This window comes from Silene latifolia, chromosome 5 (assembly GCF_048544455.1).
Source record: "Silene latifolia isolate original U9 population chromosome 5, ASM4854445v1, whole genome shotgun sequence".
NCBI lineage: Eukaryota > Viridiplantae > Streptophyta > Magnoliopsida > Caryophyllales > Caryophyllaceae > Silene > Silene latifolia.
This window is the reverse complement of record NC_133530.1, coordinates 31,386,433-31,412,886: the sequence shown is the minus strand read 5'-3', so window position 1 is coordinate 31,412,886 and position 26,454 is coordinate 31,386,433. Positions and strand designations below refer to the sequence as shown.

Below are 26,454 nucleotides of genomic sequence, written 5' to 3'. Positions count from 1 at the left end.
TTTCATATTGTGAGAGAGGCACTATCCGTCTTCAATTTGTGATGGATAGTGTCCGTCTTCAATGAAAATTTGTGATATTCTTACTCTTATGATTTACTCATTGTTTACTTTTACTTTTAGAATAAAGGTCAAATCCGACTATTGCATTGGATTACAAGTGGTCTGAATATAAAAAGTATTCTCAAAAAAAAAAAAAAGCAAAGGGTCTATACCTAAGACGCCTTTAAAAGCAGTAATTATTTGAAAACCACTTACAAATTGATTAAGCTTGAAAGTGGTTGGTTGTTTATTTCCACTACCCAACCGTCCCAACACCCATCAAATGACTGTGTAAATCAAACAACGTGGGCTATAATGGTTCATTCATTCCACATTACATCACTTACTACAAACACAAATAATTGTATCGTTGATGCCGAGGACGTCGTATCAAGACAACTTAGTAGAACATATCAGCAACAGTACTGCAACATCTCAGAGACTTGATAGCTGCTACACCATTTATTCTAACCACATTACCTGTATTTGCCCCAACTAAAATGATACTCCCCAGTTTTCGGGTTTTATGTTTATAGAACATTTCCATCTATCACCAGAGTTATAGGATGATAACAGAAACTTTCGTCCTCTTACATTATTCCAACACATTCTCTATTTGAAAGAGTTAACTTGTTCCATGTAACAGCCCGAAAGTTTTATAACAAAATCATTTTTCCAACACGAAAGAAAAAATGCATACAGATTAGAAAATAAAAATAACGCTCAAGGTTTGTAGAAATTAAATCCATTTTTTTCCAATCAAAACGAGAGCGACAATTGTTACATAATTCCAATTGTTTCAGCAACATCAATCCTTGTCAAACAAGACATTATTGAACGGACAAGGTGGCTCAGTTGGAAGATAACGCCACACCAATTTACAAGTTAGCCCTTCTTGGGCTGCCAGGACTCGTACCTGGTCCAGTCCCTTTGACCAGGGTTAAGGGCATGGCCTTTGGAATGGTAGATGTATTCATCACCCTCACCAGAGAAGTTCTCCTTGTGATCAACACCATACCTACTTGGCTTGAGGCTGAGAAGCTGCAGCAAATTCAAAAATAAAAGTCAGTTTAAACCTTAGCCGCATTAGTACAGTATCAATCAAAACATTATTCCAAATTATAGAATAACCTCGTCCCCTGTACGATCAGTTATGTGGTGGAGCCAACCATGCCATTCGGGTGGAACCTGGGAAGCATTATAGCGATTTTTGCTTGCATACTCCACCCACCTGTGCCTTCCTACCAAAGTATTTAATAAACAAAACTCAGGCATCTTGCTTAATGCAAAACTTCCACAAACATTTTGTCATTTGTTACAAGCATCAAACTAGAAATATTTTTGACATTATTACTGCCTAAGAAACATTAGTTTCATAGCATTATAACATGGGCGTGCGAAATGCTATCTTATTTTAGCATTGGCTATTCTAAACACAACTATGTCATGAGTCATGACATGACATTGGGTGTTTCAAATATAGATCTATCTCTGTGAAATTGTATGTTATTTTCTGACTGGTTCTCTCTTTTGTTAATGTGAGCATACGTTTAAAGCTGACTGTTTGGACAAAGTGATATCAAACACCACTAACAGAGAAATTTCTTCATGATACATCAACCTAACACATCTAGCTTAAAGGATCGACGTTCTCAAAACTCAAATTAGTCTACCCATGCCTTTTATGTATACAAGAAGGGATCAACATCATTTGTTATTCCCCTCTACCACAAATTCTTAATTTATGCCAAGAAAACTAATAATGAAGAAACTGAACGGAGACAGTGGAAAACGCCTAAATAAGAGATCAACTGTAAAAACACATAAAAGAAGACAACATCAGAGCTTCAATAAGACGGTCCTACGCTAGTATAACAGAGATGAGTGTGTATTCAAGGTTTGAACCTTCAGTTTTCACATTCGAGTAACAAAGCCCACTTAAAACCCTCAATTCTTGCCTCAAAGTACCATAGGCCGTCTTCCAATAAAAGCAGCCTATCCCCTTACCTATGTTACTCCGACACTTCACTTAACTGCCGTGTTGCGTGTCAGACACGTGTCGGTGTCCGACACGACACGACACTTCGACACTTCAATTTAGACCACAAAACAGGAAAATTCACCCTAAATAGCCGTGTCGGCGGCGTGTCTGAGTTACACAGGCCCTTACTGCTTATTTTTTTAGGGCGGTAGAACTATAATAAAAGAAAGGGCCTAAACGAACAAAATAAGCCTTTTGCGGACAGCATAAATGACAAGCTCAATTGGTGAATGAATGATTGCTCGGTGCAAGAATAGAGTAAATGCGGAGTACTGAGGAGACTCACCATACTGAAGATCCAAGTTCTCATAATACTTGTTGCCAAATTGATCAACACCAACAACCTTTGCACCTATGTTGTGGATTTTTGTTTGCCTGAACATATATAGACCCTCAGTTAACAAGCTAGTAGCTAGTCTACGTGATCCTTATAAGCTAATCTAAAAATAACGAGAAATGATGATCACAAAGAAGTGAAGGGACTACTATTAACATCAGCCATGAAAATAGAGCAGCCCAGCACAGAAAGCATCATCACTAAAAATCAATCAAGGGATAACATGACTTCAATGCAGTTGCGCAGCCACATGGAGGAAAGTGCGGTCTTGAGATCCCACAACTTTTCGGTCAGTAGGCTCTTTTTTCTATGGCTAAATTTGTTTGATTTGAAGATTTTATTTCTCTTAGACTCCATAGTAAAAAGAAACATAGCAATTACATTAAAATTGACCCCACATTATATCGATTCTGAGTTTCTGACTACGCCACTGCTTCATGAACGATTAATAATCATAATAGTTGGCCAGCAATTCAAAATGCTGAATAACATTAGGATCACATTATCCCTAATTTATTGGTAGTAAAGGAGCCACCAACCCACCAAGGCAGGAGAAGGAAATCTGAACCTACGACCTAACATCGACAATAACTCCGTCCTAACCACTAAGCTAACACATTATCCACCATTTACGATACAGAAAGCGCGTAAATGTACGAAAAAGAAAGAAATTCACTTACAGCAGGTTGCCGTCTGGCAAACATCTCCTGAAAAAAATAGTCAAATGAGAAATCAACGATCAAAGAAACCAATTAAATTAATCAACTAGATTTAAACAATAGTCCGTATTATATATGGATCGGAAAACCTAATTTTGGTGATGGTCTGATGGAATGAATTAATTAATTGATTTGAAAAGAAAGAAGAGAAGATATGACTTACAAATAACCTTCATGTTTGAGTTCACGAAGGAAATTCATAAAACCCTTTTCCTTGATCGCCTGGAGAGCGTTTTTGACGATGGAAGCCATTTTCGACCTGTTTTCTCTCTCTTCAACTTCCTCAATCTATCTTTCCTCAAATTAATATGGGCTTTACCCTTAACTATTCCTGGGCCTTACGCCCTCACTATTCAACTCCTTTGGTCCATCGTGTCTTCATTAAACAAATTAAACTAGATTGATTGATATTCCGATAAATTCAATTCTTTTGGATGAGTATAGGCGTGGATTTTAATAATTTAGTTGATAAAGTTATAAAAGAGCAGACAGATTTCAACTAATTTAATTGATAAATTTATAAAAGCGTTGCTCATGATCTTAGTTCAAATCCCTTAAACAACAAAATCGTCTTTATAGCTCCCAATAAGGACAAAATCGTGAGTGTTCATTAGTCATGGTCCTCATGGAAATCAATAATAGGAAAACAATAATAGGAACATTAAGTCTACTTGGATGAACTAAAGCAACATATAGATTTAGGCGGTTCACTAATGATGAATTAACAAACAATACTATGCATAAGTATTAAGGTGCGACTTAAGAGAGATTATATAATACTCCAATCTCTAAGACAAATACAAAAAACATAAAAAAAAAATAGTTAATGTATTATACAACTGGTTGTATATACAACTTATTCAATGTAATTATATAATAAAGTTAATCTCAAAAAGACAAATACAAAAAACATAAAAAGACCCCGGTGCTAGTCGTTTGAAGTGACTACTTACATATTAAAGCATATATCCACATTGTTGTTAAAGTTGTTTCCGTTGAAATTAATTCCATGAATTAATCCTTGTAGACATTCTTTTAAAAGAAAAATTACCGCTGCGATCAATAACTCACCACAATGGCTTTACAGGAAAATAGACCACAATAATTTGAAAAACAATGGCTCTTGCATAAAATACAATCAAGTTTAGTCATAAGTCATAACTCGAAAAATGTTTTTTGATAGAAGCAGGTTACATACAAGGGTGTTACAGCCGTTGATGCTTTATACATCAAGGAATGCTAGAAAGGCTATAGAACTATTTGAATGCTACTGTAAAACTATTGTACAGTGTTTTTAAATTTTCTTACTAGAGGCTTAAATAGCAGACAATTCAACTTCCCTATTACACGGACGATATGCCACAAAAGTGTGTTCATTTGAGAATGATCCAGGATTAAAGCATGTTACTCCTCCATAATTGAACGCCTTTTGTTCACTTCGATCTCCCAAGATAATCTGTAAAGCAAATTGATTATTCCTTGATCTGATGTCAAGACATCTCTGGTTTGTTTTGTGTTATAGAAGACGACAAATTAATGACACAAGCAAATACCGTATGAGGAGTTGGGAAGAGGTGGAGCGAATGATCATGATTCCAGCTAATCGGTTGGATTGTCAGGGGTAGCGGACACAAATGACTCTGGTGGACGATGGTTGCAACTAACTGCAACACACATTCATCTGTTACTGGTATGCATTCAAGAATTTTTGAAGGCAAAAAGACAGAATCCAAAAGGGAAAAAATGAACTCACGTGTGCGAAAGGATCACTGGTTTCAGCTGTTGAAGGGGGAATCAGGCATGAACGTCGCATTGTATACAAGAGGTCTCGTCGGAAAACTACTATCTCTTGAGAATAGAACTTTATTCTGGTCTCACAATACAAGGTAAATATTGTCAGAGATTATGTGAAAATTCATAACCTTATTTCCGTAACTCTTTGCAACCTATGTTGCTTTGACTCTTCATACTCTCTTGCATATTGTCCAACACTTGACAATTTGACAAGAGTATGACTCTTGGAGTCTTGGACACTACATTTCTAACTAAAAACATGAATTTTTTTCATGCAATAGCACTGTCGGACATGCACTAGCAAAATCGAAGAAACATAGTTTGCATCTCTATTAAATTACAGGCAAGAATCAAGATACACCGAAATGAAATATAGCAGGGGCTTTTCTCACAGCAGGAAGGTTGATAAAATTGATTCCAAGAACTACGACTACACAAAATAGCTTCCCTTCCCCAGAAAAGAGAGAAAAAGGGTTATAGAAGATTAGAATACCTGCAAGGGTTTGTCATAAATAGGGCATTTGGAATTTCCTTCTGAAGCTCTTCTATCAAATATTTTGGCAAAGCAGGCCTCGGGAGTACAGATGACGGGCCTATAAATGTATAGACTGCAATGTGAAAAAATGTGCGCCAGAGATGACATGTAAAGAGAGAATGAATTGACATAAGTAAATGCACCTGCATCATCAGGGCTAGGAATAAACAAAAAACGACTCTGCTCCTTCAGCCGAGGATATCGTGCAATCATTTTCCCAAGCTTCCCAAACTGTAATCTGCATACCAACTTTTGTCATTAAAGGCTAGACTTGCACAAGCAGCGGGAAACTTGCAAGGGGCAATATGGAATGCAAAACGGCTTACCTAAGACTAGCAAAAGAATGAAATGCTAGGTTGCATGGAGAAGAACAGAAACTCCCCATGAGTATGAACAAAGAAGGAACCACCTCGACAGATTCATACCCCTCTAGAACTTCAGTTAGCTTTCCCATTGTCTGAAAAGGAACATTCAGGTCCAAGTGTTCAACTGAGTTGCTCGAATGAAGGATGCAATAACAAAATACATTGAAGAGAAAGTGAATTATGTATTACTTTTTCATCATCCAGCCATATATCAGAGAGTACTACAAACATGTCATTTACTGCCTTCTTTTCCATTTCTGCTAGTTTTCTCTGTTCACAGGAACAGAAATTCAACATTTTAAAAGTCCTGCCGTCTGTTAAAGCAAACTAAAAAAAACCAAGATTCATTTTAGAACGAGTTATAATAATACCGTCTCCTCACTCGTAGATGCACCAGAGCCGAAAAAGTCTAATCCAGAAGTAAATGAGATAGACTCCTCCCTGTCCTCCATGGGAGGGAAGCCACATGTGTTGACCTGTACAGTTCAGCATCAAGCTTATAAAATATTCTAAAGAAAACCATAAAAGTTCCAGCAAATTTCTGAACATGACACCGGTAATGTTCCAAGTGCTTCATAAATAAAGAAATTAAAATTACCCAGAGCAGCTCAAAAGAACTGCTGAAAGGCAATGAAACCAATTTTATCATATAGATATTAGAAATACGAAGTCTCAGTTATTTAAACAGCGAAGAGACTCAACACAGGATCCGCATTATGTGTGTGGGCCGTAATAGAGAGAAAAGAAACGGAAAAAAAATGGAAGTCAACTGACATGGAAAAAATTAATGAGATACTGGGAAGGAAAGCAGGACAGAAGATACCAGTCCTTAGTTTGAGAAGGCGCAAGCGCACTAAGGCGATGGGGTCCCAAGAGGCTGAGGCGCAAGGCACGAGGCAAATGTGCACACCTTTTGCACATGAGGTGCACTGATTTTTCAAAAGAACATCCATATTTAAGAAGGCGCAAGGCGCACTAAGGCGATGGGGTCCCAAGGGGCTGAGGCGCAAGGCACGAGGCAAATGTGCACGCCTTTTGCACATGAGGCGCACTGATTTTTCAAAAGAACATCCATATTTTACAATCAAATTTTGTGCGAGAATAGTCCCTTTTTTGTTTTAAAGAGGGCTAACATATTTTTAAAAGTGAAAATTAAGGATAAGGGGGAGAAAAGAAGGGTAAAAATTAAAAATTAAAAAAAAAAAAAAAGGAATTGCACATTAATGCGCCTTGGGTGCGCCTCACTAGTTGCGCCTTGGGTGCGCCTCACTAGTTGCGCCTTGTGGGCCTCACTAGTTGCGCCTTGTGGGCCTCACTAGTTGCGCCTTGTGGGCCTCATGCGCCTTAGGTGCGCCTTTTGCACTCCATGCGCCTCAGAATGTCTGATGCGATCTGGTTGAAGGCGCTTTTTGAAACTAACCAACCTGTCCTAATGTGACACAAAATATCAAGTACTTGAACTTAAGCATTAAACTCACCTTAAAAGTACCTTTAGGAAGCATCTCTCCTTCCGCAACAACAATTGTATTCTCTGCAAAGAAACCTGTGGTGATTTTGTACTGCACGTCAAGGAAAGAAGAGATGATAACAAAACATTTAGAAGAAAAACAGAATGCTTAGGCACGTTTGATCGGAAAGATGCTATCTTCCCAAGGACTTTATTTAGCTGTAGATTTCACTACATTTATATGTTACTAGCCCGAGAGCAGTTCATTTCTAGACGCTAGTGACAGTTTCAGTGGAGCGTCGACTACAAAATCATCTGACACTGATATATTGGCTAAATATTGGTATCATTTTTTAGCTTAAAACAGTGATCAACTTCAAGAAATGGTTTGGCCAGCACAAGTCATGAAGGCAATCAAGGAATGTAGGGGTCACATCCCTTCGGAACATCAACAATCATCTGTCTCAGTGTCTCATTGCACATTGTATTCCCCATTTCCCCTATATTTTCTGAACCTTCCACTTCTTTAATGGGCAGGCCTTAAGGATAAACAAAAAACACAACCCTACCCTCACGTAACCCAGCCATCTTATCACATTGCTCTCACCCACGAATCGACACCCGCCCACCCTTCAATCATCCACCCCCATACACCGCAGCCAATTAATGGAAGCTTTCCAAGAATTCACTCAAAAAGGAATATGCAAATTTTGAGAGAATCAAGGACGTATTACGTTCAAGTCTTCAACCTATTTATATTGTCTCCTCTTTCCTTTGATGGTCTAAATTGACTTTTTAATCTCTAACAACTAGGTCAAAGTTAACTACCAAAGGTCCAAAGTATAAAATATTTACTATTTACAACAGGCCACTAGTTGAAACGATGCAGCTAATATCTAATACTGAATAAGAAAAAGGTTTTGAAAGGATATTGCGCTCGATAAATCAACTTCCACAGACGCTGTAAGGTCTTCTAGGAAAAAATGACCATCTTCAAGCTGAGATATAACACCCATGATCCACCTTTTACCAGTTTGCCATGTTAGATTTTGAATTGGAACTATCTGCAAATGTCCAACCAAACATTTCATATGAAGGAGGTAACATACACACAAACCATGATAACATCCGAAATTCTGAATGCAGGTTGCTAGACATAAACTAAAGGGAAGAATGCAAGACCTCACAGGATCCAAACTTAGTCATATCGGCTTCAAATGCAGGCTTAGAAAAATGAGGATTTCTCGTAAGTCTCTGAGACAACAGCTGGAATCTGTCCCTGTATAAGGCGGCTTTTGAAGGCGCATTACCATGAATAGGAAGCGGCCCTGTAGACCTAGTTTTCACAAACTCCAACAATAAGACACAACTTATCCCAAGTCCATTACTTCATACATTCCATTAAATTGTATAGTAGGTCCATTGAAAGACCGTCTCATGATAATTATGTGTGAGACATGCCATTAACTACCCTAGAAACCAAAAAAAATAGTAAATTGATAATTACCCCTATCATGTGAGAGGTCTTACATAAACACTATTGAGAGACCGTCTTATAGGAGAATTTGTGTAAATTGGCATACGAGTACATTTTTCCAAATTCCCCTCCTATATTTTGCAGTGTATACAACTCAATGAAACGGATCAAGTATATCAAAGCCGCTCTTAATTGGCAACAGTGACGGAACAAAAGCAACTATCAATTTTTAGTTTAAAATTTAAAAATGTTATTTCTGGTCTAACTTATTACTATTACATCCGTCTCAATTATTTGTTTCCCTACAATTAAAATACCATCACAAATATTAAAAACCGTAAACAAATGATTGAGAGGATCAAGTATTTCAGGTCACTAACTATAAATTCTGGTTCCGTCACCAACTGTAAAGCAATAAATAAAAAGAAGAAGACAGAAAGAGTGGATTACTCATAAAAGCTCTTCCGAATTGAATCATATCGAAACTTAGGAATAAGAAACGCGTCAACGAAACGAAAAGCAGAATGAGAACCCCCGGAACTCTCGTCTTCCCCATCAAGTAGCTCGGCAATAAGAGTAGCAATAGTATCCTTATCCAAATTAGATGATTTAACTGCCAACAAAAAAAAAACAAATTAATTAATTAATTACTCCTCAGTCCCAATCATTTATTTACCTTTAACTAAAACTGTCTCACAAAAAATAAACAAATAACCGAAACGGAGGAAGGGAATTAATTAGTTACGAGATTGTGAATCGAGATGGTCGAGGAGGAGATCGAGAGCATCGTGAGGATCGTCAATGGAATCGGAATTGAGAAATGCGAGGACGTGTTGGAGTGCGGCAGCGTGGAGAGTGTATCTCCGCATACGGAATTGCTTGTTAACATCTTGCCTTATTATCTTCCCCATTTCTGATTTCTGATTGATTTTTTTCTCTCTTTGTTTAGTTTCAGTGGGTTGCTTGCTGTAGACCTAGAACTAGATATTAGTCGTTGGCGGGAAAATGTCACGTTACAGGCGCCTTTCCCAAACATATAATTTGGCCCTGCTCCTTCAATTTAGATCATCTCCATTTTTTTCTCACCATTAGAAAGAAAATCAAATATACTCCATCATATTCACAATAAACCTCCTTATTTTATTTTTTGTCTATTCACAATAACTTCCTTATTTCCTTTTTTGGTAAGTATTTGTGTGGTCCAAATTTAATCGTACCCGTCTTTTGTGTGGCCCAAATTTAATTATATGGTAGTAAATCATCTCCATTTTTTTCGAAAATCAAATATATATTGATGAATTTTACCTACATTGAAATATTTTCTATTTAAATATTACGTTTCAACTTTTTTTTTATAGTAAAATTTATACTATCTGATAATTGAATATTAAAAACTTTTAAAAAGCTACAAATTAGTAGATCTAATAATTTCATTTCTTCTTAAATTAAAGTTATAATTATCTGATGGTTATTGTTATGTTACATCTAATTAAATTTATTTTTAAAAAAATAAATTACATTTTTCAATTCATGTAAATTCATAATTTTCGAATATTTAGAGGTACAAATATAGTATGTTAAATTTTTAAAAATATGTTATAAAAAAAAAAAATTAAAAACTTCATTGTTAATTTTTCTTATGAAATTCTCATATTTAAGCTTCAAATAAAATGTGTTTTTTGTTATGAAACATCTATAAAATATAATTAAAAGGCTAATGTGACATGGCATATTAATTGTGACGTGGCAAATATGATATGGCAAATTAAATGTGACATGGCAAATTAAATTGTGACATGACATATGACATGGCAAATTAATGTGACATTATTATTATTATTCTTAAATTAGACTCCATCATATTCACAATAAACCTCCCATTTCATTTTGGCACAAATATTAAGGAAACACACTACTCCACCATATAATTAAATTTGGACCACACAAATACACTACTCCACCATACAATTAAATTTGGACCACACAAACACTTACCAAAAAAGGAAATAGGGAAGTTATTGTGAATATACGGAAAAGAAAATAGGGAATTTTAAGGAGGGAGTATATGTTTATTAAATTATTATTATTATTATTACTACTACTACTATTATTATTATTATTATTATTATTATTATTATTATTATTATTATTATTATTATTATTATAGTTAAAAGGCAACTTAACACATTTAATTTTTTTTTGCCACGTAGGATTATCCTAATTAAATTATATTAATTTATATTTGTAATACTCCGTATTTGTAAGTCTTGGGTACTCTAGCGAGTAGGCCTTACTCTGTCGAGTAAAGGTAAGTTGCGTTTTAGAAAAGTTTCTGACCTGTTGGGTACTCGATCGAGTAGCTGGGGCACTCGATCGAGTAAGGGAGTACTCGATCGAGTACCTTGGGTACTCGATCGAGTAGCCGGTTTTACGGGGAGTTTTCTCGGGTTTTGTTAATTATGCGATTAAGGTATTTAAGCTTTGTCGTCATTATTCTAAATCACTTTTACAAAACCTAAATTACTGTTTAAGAGAGAAAGCAAGCAAGTTCATCTTCTTAATCGCATTATTAGCAATCCCCGGAGTTTGGAGGGTCAGTTCTTATCGTTGTTCATACCGTTGAGTTCCTTGCGTCGAGGGTAAGATCTATGTACCCTTTTTATTGTCTTTCCTTTGATTTGGTTAAACCCTAATTTAGAGATTTGGGGGTTTATGTGTAGTATGTGATTTGGTAGCCTTTATGTGTTGTATGATAGGAGGAGGGTTCATAGAGGAGGCTTTTTGATTCAAAGAAGAGAGACCGTCGATTGTGTGCATACCGGTAGGATTTTCTACTCGTATTAGTCCCATAATGGGATATTGGTTGATGTATTGTGTTTGGTTGTTTGATATAATAATTGTATTGTGATTGTGGTTGTGATCGTTGTTGATGGTTCGCGAGGCGTGGCCTCTACCGAGTGGGGTCACTTGCGGGAGTGGCTTCACGCCCTAGTTTCGCCTTCCGTGGAACCCGCCACGAAGGGATGTGCACATTAATGGACGGGGTTATCGCTCACTATGTGGAGCGGGGATTTGGTGGGTACGGCTGCGGTCCCCCCAGCGAGGGTGGTGGGTCCAGGTGGACGATCGATGATTGAGATGATTGGATTTGGCGTGAGTGTGTGTGTGTGACAGTTAAGTTGTCTTGTTTATCTTATTGTTAGTATATATTGAATTGTGTGATTAGTACTGACCCGGTGTTGTTTTGTAAACCTGCGGTGATCCATTCGGGGATGGTGAGTGAGATATTGAGCGGTATTGAGATGAGTACCGGGATAGCCGGGATGCCACGACATGACGATAGGAGTCTTCATTGTAGCTCATTAGTATTTACATTTCGATTAGAACAGTCGGTTTGAGAACATGTATCGTACTTTTGGTTTGGTTTTGAGATTTGTAACTCTTCGCTAAGTATTTATAATAAACGTTGTTTCTTCATTGTTATTTGATTATCATTGCCTCGGGTAACCGAGATGGTAATGTCTTCATACCTGAGTGGTCCTGGTAAGGCACTTGGAGTATGGGGGTGTTACAAATGGTATCGAGCCAGGTTCTGAAACCCGTAACCAATGAACCTAATGAACATAGGGAGTCAATTAAAATGAACCGGGGTAAAAGTTGTAGGAGCTAGTGCAAAGGCTTGGGAGACGTCTTAAAGTCGCGGGGTCGCCCTACAACTTTGAACCGGTCACATGGGGGGAGTGTTTGTCGAGTCGTATGTGTGTTTGGTTAACTTGTGTAAGAATGTGATGAAATGTGTTAATTGTTGGATGTTCGAAGTTGAAGGTTGAGAATGTTAAAGGTTAATGAAATATGTGGAAACTGTTGATGGAATGATAGCATGTTGAATGTTTTACAACGTGGCATTTAATAACATGATGAAATGATCTCGTAGATAGTAGAAAAGATGCGTAGCATGTTTATTATGATATAATGTGGTTTATAAAGTTTAGCATGTTAGCATATGACGTAACATGCGGGTAGCTTTTATGAATTGGCATGACTCGATCGAGTGGGACTGACTCGATCGGGTGGATTTTTGACGGTTTGAGTCGAATCGTGTTTTGGGTACTCGATCGAGTAACTAGGGGTACTCGATCGAGTAGAAATCACTCGATCGAGTAGCCTAGCTACTCGGTCGAGTATGTAAGAGATCAGAAAGTCTGTTTGGGGTCTGAAGTTTGGGTACTCGATCGAGTATGTGGGGCACTCGATCGAGTAGCCGTTACTCGATCGAGTGTGTTTGGGAACTCGATCGAGTAGGTTCTGGGCAGCGTGTTTTCATGTTTTGAGGTTTAGTACGTGTGTTTATGTCTACCCTTTCTTATATATAGTTTCAAGATGCCGCCCAAGAAGATCGCTTTGTACGCGAGAGCCGAGCTTATGACCATGGATGACATCGTTAAGATGTTAGAGCACCAGGATGCTCTTACCGAGACCCTAAAGAAAGTGAATGTGGATAAGAATAAAGATAAGGAGAAGGAGGTTGATCATTCTAAAATCAGCCTCTATATTGCGAGGTTTAACCCGAAAGAGTACAAGGGAGTTGGGGAGCCTAACCTTCTTGATAGTTGGCTGAGAGAGATGGAGAACATATTAGATTTGGTTCACTATCCGGATGAGATAAGAGTGGAACAGGCTGCGTTCTATCTGAGGCAGGCAGCTGGCAAGTGGTGGGATTCAGTGAAGGTGAGTGCTAAGGAAATATATACAAACTAAGGGTTACCTGCTATACTTGGGAGGAGTTTCGTAGGGCTATGAGGAAGGAGTTTGTACCAGAACATGTGAGGAGTAAGTTGAGGGAAGAGTTTGACAGTTTTAAGATGACCGCTGAGATGTCTGTGGCCGAGTACTGGGCAATTCAATGAGAAGTCTAGGTATCCGAGGATATGGGTTTGAGTGAGGAGAACCTGGCGTTGAGGTTTGAGAGGGGTTGACCCCTAAGATTATGGATAAGTTACCCGTGGGAGTCCTTACTGATGTTAAGGAAGCTTATGAGAGGGCTGGGAGAGTTGAGAGGTTGGTGGAGATGGCTCGGGAGAGAGGTTAGGTGGTGAGAAGAGAAAGTCGAGAGCGAGGGTGGTGGCCAATCTAATCACAAGAAAGGCAACCACAATCGGTTTAAGGGATTTTCTTCGGGGTCGGGTTGATCTGGGGGCTTCCTTTGGGCGTGGCCGAGGAAGTGTGAGTAATAGTTGGGGAGTGACCTGCTATAGCTGTGGTGGTGTAGGACACAAGAGACATGAGTGCACAAGTGTACCAGGATCTTTCCAGAGACCTGCGCAGAGCTTCGCGAGCAAACAGACTCCACTGGATCATGGCCAAACCGGGAAGTCGAGTTGCAGTGGAGGCAACCGCAACGGCGGTAATTCTTATAAGAAACCACCAACGAACAACAACAACAATCAAGGGTCGGGTGCTAAGCCGACCACTTCAGCCAGTACTGTCCAGGGAGGTGGGCGGAAGACCAATGACAAGTTATTCATGATGGAGAAGAAAGCAGCTGAGGAAGATGCGCACGTTATCACCGGTACTTTTCTTGTAAATGGCGTTCATACCTTTGTTTTGTTTGATTCGGGGACTTCTCAGTCGTTTGTGTCTTCGAGTCATGTTAAACGGTTGGGTTTGAGGGTATATGAGTCTGTTAGTGAGCGAGTTTTTATACCTTCGGGTGAGTCTGTATCTTGTGGGAGATTGTTTAGAGATGTATCTATGATAGTGGGGCAAGTTGATTTCCCTGTAGACTTGCTAGAGTTTCCTTTCGACGGTTTTGAGATGATAGTTGGGATGGATTGGTTGGGAAAGTATAAAGCTAAGATAGACTGTCATCAAAAGAAAGTGTCTTTAAGAGGTCCTAAGGGTGTTAGTGTGTCTTATCGTGGGTTCCTAGTCAAACCCAAAGTTAAGTTGATTGCAGCTGTCACCTTGAAGTCTTATCTGAGGAAGGGATGTCCTTTGATCTTGTGCCATGTGAGAGATGACCGAGTAGAGAGTCCGACAGTTGATGAGATACCATTGGTGGAAGAGTTTGCAGATGTTTTTCCAGAGGAGATTCCGGGGTTGCCACCGAAGAGGGAGATAGATTTCACCGTTGAGTTGAAGCCATGGACGGGGCCGATCTCTAAGGCACCGTACCGTATGGGTCCTAAGGAGATGGAGGAGCTTAGGAAGCAGTTGGATGATTTGATAGAGAAGGGATACATTAGACCACGTGTATCGCCGTGGGGAGCACCAGTTCTTTTCGTGAAGAAGAAAGATGGGAGTTTGAGGTTATGCATAGATTACGGGTGAGCCGAACCGAGTGACGATAAAGAACAAGTATCCTTTGCCGAGGATAGATGACCTGTTTGATTAGTTGAGTGGTGCATCAGTCTTTTCTAAGATTGATTTGAGGTCGGGGTACTATCAGGTGAAGATTAGAGAGGTGGACATACCAAAGACAGCTTTCACGTCGAGGTATGGCCATTATGAGGATGTGGTGATGCCGTTTGGGTTGTCTAATGCGCCAGCAGTGTTTATGGATTTGATAAATAGAATCTTCAGACAGTTCTTGGACCAGTTTGTAGTGGTATTTATCGATGATATCTTTGTCTACTCTAAGACTAAGGAGGAGCATGAGGAGCATCTGAGGATCGTGTTGCAAACTTTGAGGGATCATGAGTTGTATGCGAAGCTATCCAAGTGTGAGTTCTGGTTGGAGAAAGTTGCTTTTCTGGGGCATGTAATCTCTAAAGATGGGGTAGCTGTGGATCCGGCGAAGATAGAGGCAGTGACAAAGTGGGAAGCACCAAAGAATGTTGCCGAGGTTAGGAGTTTCTTGGGTTTAGCTGGATACTACAGACGGTTCGTGAAGGATTTCTCCAAGATAGCTAGACCTATGACCGCGTTGATGAGGAAAGAGAACAGGTTTCGTTGGGATGAGAGTTGTGAGACGGCGTTCCAAACACTAAAGGAGCGTTTGACCACAACTCCTGTCTTAGCATTGCCTGAAGGGACCGAGAACTTTGAGGTTTATACAGATGCCTCAAAGAATGGGCTGGGATGTGTGTTGATGCAGAATGGTAAAGTGATTGCCTATGCTTCTAGGCAATTGAAGCCTTATGAGGAGAACTACCCTACTCATGATCTGGAGTTGGGTGCTGTGGTGTTTGCTCTCAAGATTTTGAGACATTACCTTGATGGAGCAATCTTTAAGGTATTTTCTGATCACAAGAGTCTCAAGTACATCTTCACACAAAAGGAGTTGAACATGAGACAGAGGAGGTGGATGGAGCTGATTGGCGATTACGACATGGAAATCATCTACCATGAAGGGAAGGCCAATGTTGTTGCTGATGCTTTGAGTAGGAAGAGTGTACATTCTCTGTGTACAGCTCTATCCTTGATGAGGCTGAGGGATGAGGTAGCGAGCTTTGGGATACATATGATGCAGAAAGGAGATGCCATGGGTGATATGACAGTACAGCTTGAGTTTTATGATGATATTCGAGGTATGCAGGCGTTGGATCCTAAGATAGTTGAGTGGAGAGCTGGAGTAGAGAAAGGGACAGTGTCCCGCTTTTCTATTCATACAAATGGTAGTTTGAGGTTTGATGGTAGGTGGTGTGTTCCTAATGATGAGGAGTTGAAAAAGACTATCATGGCAGAGACACACTGTACACCATATTCAGTACATCCAGGTGGTGACAAGCTATACAAGGATTTGAAGAAAACGTTCTGGTGGCCTGAGATGAAGAAAGAGACAGTTGAGTTTGTGTTCCGTTGTTTGACATGCCAGAGAGTTAAAGGGGAACAGCGACGACCACAAGGTAAGATTCAGTCTTTAGAGGTACCTGAGTGGAAGTGGGAATCCATTTCCATGGATTTCATTGTGGGTTTGCCAAAGCCAAAGAGTCAACAAGGTAACAACATGATTTGGGTAATAGTGGATCGACTGACCAAGTCAGCTCACTTTGTTCCAATGAAAGATACATGGACTAAGGTACAACTGGCTATGGCCTATCGAAAGAACATGCTGAAGTTACATGGAGTCCCTAAGGACATAGTGTCTGACAGAGATGCAAGGTTTATATCGAGGTTTTGGAAGGAGCTGCAGGAATCGTTGGGAACAATTTTGAAGATGAGTACAGCATTTCATCCTGCGACAGACGGGCAGACTGAAAGAACAATCAAGACTCTTGAGGATATGTTGCGAGCTTGTGTGATGGATTTTGGTGGTAGCTGGGAGTAGAGGTGGGAGTTGATAGAATTTTCTTATAATAACAGCTATCACACTAGTATTGGTATGGCACCGTTTGGGGCTTTATATGGGAGGAGATGTAGGAGTCCAATCTGTTGGGACGATAGTGCTGAGGCAGTGGTTTTAGGACCAGAGATGGTGCATGAGATGGTGGAACAGATTAAGATGATCAGGGAACGGATGAGAGCAGCTCAGGATAGGCAAAAGAGTTATGCAGATCTACATCGCAGAGACATAGAGTTTCAAGTAAGGGATAAGGTTCTTCTGAAAGTGTCTCCTATGCGTGGGGTTATGAGATTTGGGAAGAAAGGTAAACTGAGTCAGAAGTTCATCGGTCCTTATGAGATCTTAGAGCGAGTGGGAGAGGTTGCTTATCGTCTGGCTTTACCTGCTGCGTTAGAGAGAGTACACAATGTGTTTCACGTATCACAGCTGCGGAAGTATGTGAGTGACCCGTCACATGTGTTAGAGGCCGAGAACTTAGAGCTAGATGAGTCCTTATCATATCTTGAGGTGCCTAAACAGATTCTAGACCGAAAGGTTAGAAAGACTAGGAATGGTGAGACAGTTCTGCTCAAGATCCTTTGGTCTAACCACGAGACCGAGGAAGCTACGTGGGAGCCCGAGGAGGCTATGAAAGAGCGTTACCCTTTCCTTTTTGATCAGGTATGTATGGTTACGGGGACGTAACTTTGTTTCTTTTAGGGGGGTAGGAGATGATCGCGAATAGTTTTTAAGAGTTTTATACCCCTTTTATATGTTGTGTTGGTATGTTTGTCGGGATGAGTTGGGTTAGTATCATGTTTTATGTCGAATTTTGTTTGATTGTTGAGTCGGGAATGTTGTGGGAGTACCTTTGTTTAGTAGTGGTTTGAACTTCGGGGACGAAGTTCCTTTTAAGGAGGGAAGACTGTAATACTCCGTATTTGTAAGTCTTGGGGTACTCTATCGAGTAGGCATTACTCTGTCGAGTAAAGGTAAGTTGCGTTTTAGAAAAGTTTCTGACCTGTTGGGTACTCGATCGAGTAGACGGGGCACTCGATCGAGTAAGGGAGTACTCAATCGAGTACCTTGGGTACTCGATCGAGTAGCCGGTTTTACGGGGAGTTTTCTCGGGTTTTGTTAATTATGCGATTAAGGTATTTAAGCTTTGTTGTCATTATTCTAAATCACTTTTACAAAACCTAAATTACTGTTTAAGAGAGAAAGCATGCAAGTTCATCTTGTTAATCGCATTATTAGCAATCCCCGGAGTTTGGAGGGTCAGTTCTTATCGTTGTTCATACCGTTGAGTTCCTTGCGTTGAGGGTAAGATCTATGTACCCTTTTTATTGTCTTTCCTTTGATTTGGTTAAACCCTAATTTAGAGATTTGGGGGTTTATGTGTAGTATGTGATTTGGTAGCCTTTATGTGTTGTATGATAGGAGGAGGGTTCATAGAGGAGGCTTTTTGATTCAGCAGTAGAGACCGTCTGATTGTGTGCATACCAGGTAGGATTTTCTACTCAGTATTAGTCCCATAATGGGATATTGGTTGATGTATTGTGTTTGGTTGTTTGATATAATAATTGTATTGTGATTGTGGTTGTGATCGTTGTTGATGGTTCGCGAGGCGTGGTCTCTACCGAGTGGGGTCACTTGCGGAGTGGCTTCACGCCCTAGTTTCGCCCTTCGTGGAACCCGCCACGAAGGGGATGTGCACATTAATGGACATGGTTATCGCTCACTATGTGGAGCGGGGATTTGGTGGGAACGGCTGCGGTCCCCCACTGGCGGGCGGGTCCGGTGGACGATCGATGATTGAGATGATTGGATTTGGCGTGAGTGTGTGTGTGATTAAGTCTTTGTCTTGTTTATCTTATTGTTAGTATATATTGAATTGTGTGATTAGTATTGACCCCGGTGTTGTTTTGTAAACCCGCGGTGATCCATTCGGGGATGGTGAGCAGATATTGAGCAGGTATTGAGATGAGTACTGGGATAGCTGGGATGCCACGACATGACGATAGGAGTCTTCCGCTGTAGCTCATTAGTATTTACATTTCAGTTAGAACAGTCAGTTTGAGAACATGTATCGTACTTTTGGTTTGGTTTTGAGATTTGTAACTCTTCGCTAAGTATTTATAATAAACGTTGTTTCTTCATTGTTATTTGATTATCATTGCCTCGGGTAACCGAGATGGTAATGTCTTCATACCTGAGTGGTCCTGGTAAGGCACTTGGAGTATGAGGGTGTTACAATATTGGTTAATATTAAGGCTACTTTAATCAATTTACTAGTTTGAATGCCCGTGCGTTGCAACGGGTTAATTAACTTATTTATAATGCAAAAAAAAAAAAACGTTATAAGGATTTAATGTTTACATTCTATGTCTAATGATTTATAATCATATAATCACTCTACCTTATACTAATTTTTCGATGTGGGACAATTCTACTATTTATAAGTAATTTATTCACAAAACTTGGATTTTTGTTCTGATGTGGGACAATTTTACTATTTATATGTAATATATATTCATCAAACCTGCATTGTTCTTCAATGTGGGACAAATAACATACTCAGAATTACACCATCTTTTTTTGCACTTAGTTCGACATCCAACCAAATCCCGAATACCGAATACAGACATTTGCTACTCATTATATCTAATAGTTATATTCAAATTTAATAATATGATCAAGTATTTTCCATTAATATTTGTACGTTGTTTTTCTTCAAAAAAAAATTAACATAATTGAGATACGGAAATTTCAAAAATAAAAAAAAATATTAATATATACGTGGGTTAACTCTTATTTATAATCATATAATCACCATACCTTATACTAATCTTTCGATTTGGGACAATTCTACTATTTATAAGTAATATATTCACCAAACTTGGATTTTTTTTCTGATGTGGGACAATTTTACTATTTATATGTAATATATATTCATCAAACCTGCATTGTTTTTCAATGTGGGACAAATAACATACTCAGAATTACACCATCTTACTTTGAATCTAATAATATTATTTTCATAATTTTTTTACCGACATTATTTTGCCAAATGAAATGTAAAAGCTTTTGTATAAAAATTAGAAACATCACTTGAATATAAAAAAAGAAATACAAAGCATATATTATAATAACTAAAAGATTTTTCAAAGATTAACTTAGGTTAGAAATCATTATTGTAGAGACAGTAATACAAACTCTTTTAAGAGCTTTCTCTGACAATACTTAAGAGAATCCAAAAATTTTGGGTTATGACTTCTATTTATAATCATAAGATCACTCTGCCTTATGGTAATCTTCCGATGTGGGACAATTATAATATTTATACATAGTATATTCACCACACTTACATTACTTTTCAATGTAGGACAAATAACATACTAAGTACAACATTTTTTTTTTGCACCTACTTTGACATCAACCCGATTTAATAATGAGAAAGTACAATACAATACAATACAATCTACACTCTAATGATAGCATTTTTTTGTCACAATCTAATTATATAATTTTCATACAATTCTTTTTTGTCCAATGAAATATAAAGTTTTTATATCAAAATTATAAACATCACTTTAATATAATATAGAAAATGTATATATATATATATATATATGGACAATTCTATTATTTATACATAATATATTCACCACACCTACATTATTTTTCAATGTGGGACATATAACATACTAAAAAGTACATATCTTTTTTTTTTGATATGTTTTTTTTGATGACGAGGGAGTTGAATCCCCCCAGGTCCATGCATTCCCGCACCACTACATGGACCATGTAAGCCACCCCTTTGGGGGCTACAATGACCAAGTGATCATCGCCCCAGCTGGTAGTCGAACCCTGGACCTCTCAACTCCTGCATTTCTGCAAGCTTCAAGGTTTAACCCGGCTACCACTGGACTAACACCACTTGGTTAAAAGTACATATCTTTTATAACAAAAAAAATTGGGTTAATATCTAAGTTTCAAGGATGCCTCTTATTTATATTTATAGAATCACCCTACCGTATACTATTATTTCAATGTAAGAATTGAGATACATAATTTAATTATTTAGACGTAGTATGTTCATCATGCCTACATTATTTTTCAATATGAAAGATATAACATACCAAGAAATACATGTCTTTTCTTAAAAAAAACACTATTGTATACATATTATTTTTCTTTGAAGGTAAAACCACCTAGTCTCGATCATTAGATATAGATCTCTACATTGTACATATAACGACTCATTAACGCCCTATTACTACATTCAGAAGACAACCATTAGTAAAATTTTTAGTTTTGTACTGTGTCAGGAGAGAGACTACCATTAGTAAAACCTTTAATTTTGTATTTTTTGATTTTCTTGTTCATGTTCTTAACTCTTTCCCCGGTAGTTCCCAACGATTTTCACTTTATTTTTTATATCATATCGTAGATAATGATAGAAAATCTTAAGAGCTCTTTAAAACAATATTTATGAGACTCAAATTTTTTTGGGTGGATACATAAGTTCCAAATATGCATCATATTTATAATCATAGAATCACATCACCTTATACTAATCTTTCAATGTGGGACAATTCTACTATCTATATGTAGTATATTCACCACACCTACTTATTTTTCAATGTGGGACAAAACATTCTAAAAAGTACACAATTTTACGTATTAAGAAATACATCATCTTTAATATGTGTAAATAATATGAAATTTATACTCTATTGATAGCATTTTTTACCACAAAGCTAATTATATTATTTTCATATTTTTTTGAACGATATTTTTTTGCCAAATGAAATGTAAAAGTTGATATAAAAATTGGAAATATCACTTGAATATAATTTAGAAAATATACATATTATAATAATTAAAAGATTTTCCACTTTATTTTTTACATAAAAAATTATACTTTCCTAAATTGATTTTTGATGATGTGGACGCTCCCAGATCGCTCGAAAAAACTCTCTTATATATATATATATATATATATATATATATATATATATATATATATATATATATATATATATATATATATATAGATTAAAACTCTCTATAAGGTTTAGTAAAATTTATTTTTGTGTGGAAACCATAAGATCATGATTTAAATTTAAAAAATAAATTAAGAATTTACTCTCATCATTTAAATCATTTAATTTGTTCATCTAACTCCGGTTTAACCATAAAGATAGTAGCTAAAAGGTCTTATACCTTAGATATATTTTACTTGGCAATGCGCATATGAGTTCACAGTTGATAAATTGGTTGGTCCTTTCTAAACAAAAAATTATAGCGCAATACACGTGTTCTACAAACAAACTAAAATACGCTTATAAAACAACCCAAACAAAATATTACAAACACAAAATATCTTAAAAAAAACTCGTGATTCCCACGGGTCACAAAACTAGTTACATATATAAGATAACTTTTTAAACGACTTTCATACAAAGTGGAATTTGTAAGAATAATAATAATAATAATAATGCAAACCTTTTACATACTGTAAACCATAAAATTTCATACCTGCGATAAACAATAAAGAGGAACAAAATAATATGGAAAACAAGAGTTTTATTATTGAAAGATTGAAGGTTTCAATTTCCGTAACTCTCTTGATTCCATCTCTAGGTGATTTAGGGTTTTGATAGTGCTACGAGGGTCTTATCGACTTAATCTCTAGGGAGAAAAGATGAGATCTTTTTGACTTATTCCATCCTACTTGTAGTAGGAAGACGGGATCGTTTGAGACTTAATCCATCTGCTCTCCGTCTAAACCTAAAGACGGGGTTGTATTTATAGTTGTAGCTGGCTTAAAGGGCAAGATAAAGATTTCTAAAATATCTAAGATATTATCACAATATTTATTGATAATTGTCTCTAAATACTAAAGATTTTATTAAAACAAATAGATACCAAAATAAAAAAAAAATCGGTATCTACACATACCATTTCTCATTATTATTATTATTCCCCATAATGCAAACCTTTTACATACCATTTCTCATAATAATGAAAAATGGATGCTCAAAAGTCATGAACTTGATCTTTATTTATGCATGCCTATATTAAATTTGATAATAATGAAAAAAGAATATTTAATAGCCATAAAACGCATCATCAATTGTTTATATATTTTTGATGGAAGGCAAAATTTGTAAGCAAAAAATTTATTATCTCTATCGTTAGTAGAATGGTATGTGTCACCGATCTATCTTATCATTCTATTCATATCAAGCTAAGTGTATTAAGGTTTTAAATTATTAACTATTTTGTTTATGGAAGTTTCATTGGGTTATGAAGTGTTCATCACATTTTCAGCTTCGTGTATGTGTTTGTTTTGTTCTCATTTAGGGGCTATCAAGAATATTTATGGTGTTAAGCTCTTCAAAGGTAAATATACTTACATCTCTACGCTTTGATTATTATTCCCTCTTTTTTTCATTACTTAAGGTGAAGCATAAGTTAATAACGATAATATTGCATAAAACCAATTCCACTATTATTGTGTTATTTTTTTAATAGGTATGATGAAGAAATAAGATTATATGGAGAAATGAAATACTAAGATTGCTTAAATAACTATAATTTTCATACACTAGTAGAAAAAGTGCTATTGACATCACCTTAATACCATCACTTCTTATTAAAAATGATGTAATCTAATTTTTTATCATCGGTTTTTCAAATAAACGATGTTATACATTTTATTTTTATTATTTACATCAGTTGATAGCATCGGTTATTAAAAAACCGATACTAATATATTTACGTTACATCGGTTTTATTAAAAAACGATGTGAGTTTATTTAGATTGTATTCACTTTACATCGTTTCATAACCGACGTCACAAAAGCCATTATTCACGTAATAGCAAAACCGTCCATTCAGCTCCCCTTCTCATAATTTTGACAGAAACCCCACACAAACCCCTTTGCTTTCCATATAAACGAAACCCTGCGCAAAAACCTTTGCTACCCGTCGACGCCCTCCTTTTCACACCAAGGCGGCCACCACGCCTTTATCAACGCTGCAACTATTCCTCATCCTTCACCGATCTATCGATTAAGGTATGTATGCATCATAAATTTTCTTATTTTTCTCCATTATATTATTGTTTGAATGATAGAGCATAGGAATATGTCGCCAAAGTAATATTTATGACACAAAAGATGGTTACAATTTTGATAAAATATTGAATCTGTATTATAAAGAGTGAAATTATATGATGATTATAAGGATGAATTGATAGGAAAGAGTAGGGTGGAGGGAGTGAATTTTAGATTTTGAGAGATAATGGGTTGAAAATTGATTGAAATTGATAGAAAATCAATTGAAATAAATCGACAAAAAGGTGAGAAAGTTGGGACAAAATTTGGGGTTTCTGCTTTTATCGTGGTGCTTTGTAGGAGCTGCTTTGGTACACGGGGATTATGACTCGTGACCGGCGAAATGGCACAGTGCTTTGTCATGATTTTGACTCGATTTAATTAAAAGCTAGCCATGGCCAAGCGCTTGTCTGAATTTGTTGCTATTAATTTGAACAAAACGAGATTTGATTGCCTGAATTTTGGGTGGGTTAAGCATGTAAGATGTGGTTGGGGTTTGGAGTTCACATAATTTGTGAATTTGCTGGGTAATGAACGAATTAAGAAGTATGTGCGGTAAGATTTAATCAAATTGATCATGGTTTCGAAAGATGCTGTTGTATATGGGGAGACAATATTTATTTGTATCACTAATTACTGGTTGTGTCTTGTTACACTTTGGATTGGATTTACTCGTAGTTTAGTATCACTAATTCACATGAACAATAGTTAGTGTTAAGTTATTTTATCTTTGGTATCGTTTTTGTAATGTTAGATCCCTTGTTAAGTTTTTACTCCTTGTGCTCTTAATATGTATTTTGTATTACTACTGGAAAATCCCCCTGTTTGTTACAATTCTTGCAACTGAATTCATATGCGTAGGATTGAATGATATTTGCTTTCTTCATGTTCAGTAGCACATTATCGTAGGGTACTCTATATGCAATCCACATCTCATTCAGCTAAACAAAATTGATGGTGCTATTGATATCAACCTTATTCGTATTATTTATGTATTCATCAGTTTGTCTTATTTTGTAGAGAAATAGATAGCTATCTCTAGCTCCATCAATGTGAATATTTGATTTCATATTATTTATGTATTTAAGATTAATGGTGAATATCTCCTTTATTGTTCCTTTTTCTTCAAAGTACGTTGTTTTGTTGCTCCAACAAATTATTTGGACTTAAAATGTCGGCTTGTGGGCTATTGTTTTCTCTTCTCTAGATAAGTTGTTTATTGTATCATTGATGCTCTTTTTTTGTCTTTAGTCAATTTAAGTCCATTGTAAAGTACTCCATCTGTCTCAGTTATTTGTTTGCCTTTAATTAATATACCCCTTACAAAGAATAAAAAAGCCATACAAATGATTAGAAGACAAAGGGAGTAATTTATTATTCATTGGGTTTTTCTATGATCTACCCTCGAGTTTTTTCATTTTCTACCATATACCCTTCATTTTCGGGAATCCTCTCTTATACCCTTTAACTTTATTAGTTTTTCTAAACCATAACCTAACTGCAATTAGGCGTTAAATGCTCTGTTAAGCGGCTTACTGTGTTGCTGACATAACCTTTTGGACTGATGACATGGCCACTACTCATCCTGAATATCTAAAAACCTTCCCACACAACAATCACAAATCATTTAAACTCCTCCTTCCCCTGTTAAACTCTCATTCAGAACTCTCTTTCAACTCTAAATCAATCAAAGCACAAGATGAGCTTGAAAGTTGAAAGAGTAAATCACGAACAGTAGCATTATTAGCCTAATGCAAGAAGTGTAAGAAACAAATGGAAATTATTAAACAAGGGGAAAAAGAGAAAGACAATGAGAGCTTAATGTTTGCATTCGGAAATCAGCGACGTTGCATTTTGAAATTAGTTTGTCATGAAAACACTAGGTGTATTTTTCTTTTTTTTTTGAAACCAAGTTATGGTAGTTCATGCCTTCATGGGGCATAATGATTTCGTACTCAAAAAAATGTGATTGCTGCTCTAATATGTTATAAGTTAAGCCTCAAGTTCTGAATTTGTCATGATAAAAATGTGCCCCGTTTCACTGAACAGGTTCGAGTTGGTTGTATTTTGTCTTGGAGATAATATGGCGTTTTATCTTGAGGAATCAATTGCAAAGAGTTCTGACAGTCTTCTTTGTGCTTTCATATATGTTGATGGTTCACAAATCAACACTAAGGATATCATGTCTGAAGCATGTTCTGGCACACGGATCAGCACTTACTAAAAGATTTGAATGGGAAGCTAGATTTTGGTAAACACTCAAAACTTGAAAGAATTAGACTGTTAATAACCCAAGTACTTTAATCCGCA

General features: G+C 36.9%; 2 protein-coding genes across 2 annotated transcripts; both read right to left on the bottom strand.

Moving 5' to 3' along the window:
- Positions 1 to 652: 652 nt before the first annotated feature.
- LOC141657183 (putative NADH dehydrogenase [ubiquinone] 1 alpha subcomplex subunit 12) lies at positions 653 to 3,533 on the bottom strand. Its single transcript, XM_074464334.1, has 5 exons — positions 3,300 to 3,533; positions 3,098 to 3,124; positions 2,367 to 2,455; positions 1,171 to 1,280; positions 653 to 1,080 (listed from the first exon to the last, which is right to left on the bottom strand). The coding sequence occupies exons 1-5, from the start codon at positions 3,386 to 3,388 to the stop codon at positions 925 to 927; spliced, it is 471 nt and encodes a 156-aa protein (XP_074320435.1). The 5' UTR covers positions 3,389 to 3,533; the 3' UTR covers positions 653 to 924.
- A 708-nt stretch (positions 3,534 to 4,241) lies between these two features.
- Positions 4,242 to 9,750, bottom strand: LOC141657182 (DNA polymerase epsilon subunit B). The gene is made up of 13 exons (XM_074464333.1): positions 9,500 to 9,750; positions 9,205 to 9,367; positions 8,460 to 8,613; positions 8,210 to 8,341; positions 7,309 to 7,386; positions 6,202 to 6,306; positions 6,020 to 6,100; positions 5,792 to 5,922; positions 5,609 to 5,703; positions 5,424 to 5,523; positions 4,890 to 5,004; positions 4,690 to 4,800; positions 4,242 to 4,592 (listed from the first exon to the last, which is right to left on the bottom strand). The coding sequence occupies exons 1-13, from the start codon at positions 9,663 to 9,665 to the stop codon at positions 4,452 to 4,454; spliced, it is 1,572 nt and encodes a 523-aa protein (XP_074320434.1). The 5' UTR covers positions 9,666 to 9,750; the 3' UTR covers positions 4,242 to 4,451.
- Between the last annotated feature and the right edge of the window lie 16,704 nt (positions 9,751 to 26,454).

What these genes read in the sequence shown, in the direction of transcription:
- LOC141657183 (XM_074464334.1), bottom strand. Translation starts at nt 3,388, where the DNA reads ATGGCTTCCATCGTCAAAAACGCTCTCCAGGCGATCAAGGAAAAGGGT. An exon ending in CTCAAACATGAAGGTTATTT is followed by an intron (nt 3,125 to 3,299) that starts GTAAGTCATATC and finishes TATTTTTTTCAG; the next exon opens with GAGATGTTTGCCAGACGGCA. An exon ending in TTGCCAGACGGCAACCTGCT is followed by an intron (nt 2,456 to 3,097) that starts GTAAGTGAATTT and finishes ATATATGTTCAG; the next exon opens with GCAAACAAAAATCCACAACA.
- LOC141657182 (XM_074464333.1), bottom strand. Translation starts at nt 9,665, where the DNA reads ATGGGGAAGATAATAAGGCAAGATGTTAACAAGCAATTCCGTATGCGG. An exon ending in CCATCTCGATTCACAATCTC is followed by an intron (nt 9,368 to 9,499) that starts GTAACTAATTAA and finishes TTTTGTTGGCAG; the next exon opens with TTAAATCATCTAATTTGGAT. An exon ending in CATTCTTTTGCTAGTCTTAG is followed by an intron (nt 5,704 to 5,791) that starts GTAAGCCGTTTT and finishes GTTGGTATGCAG; the next exon opens with ATTACAGTTTGGGAAGCTTG.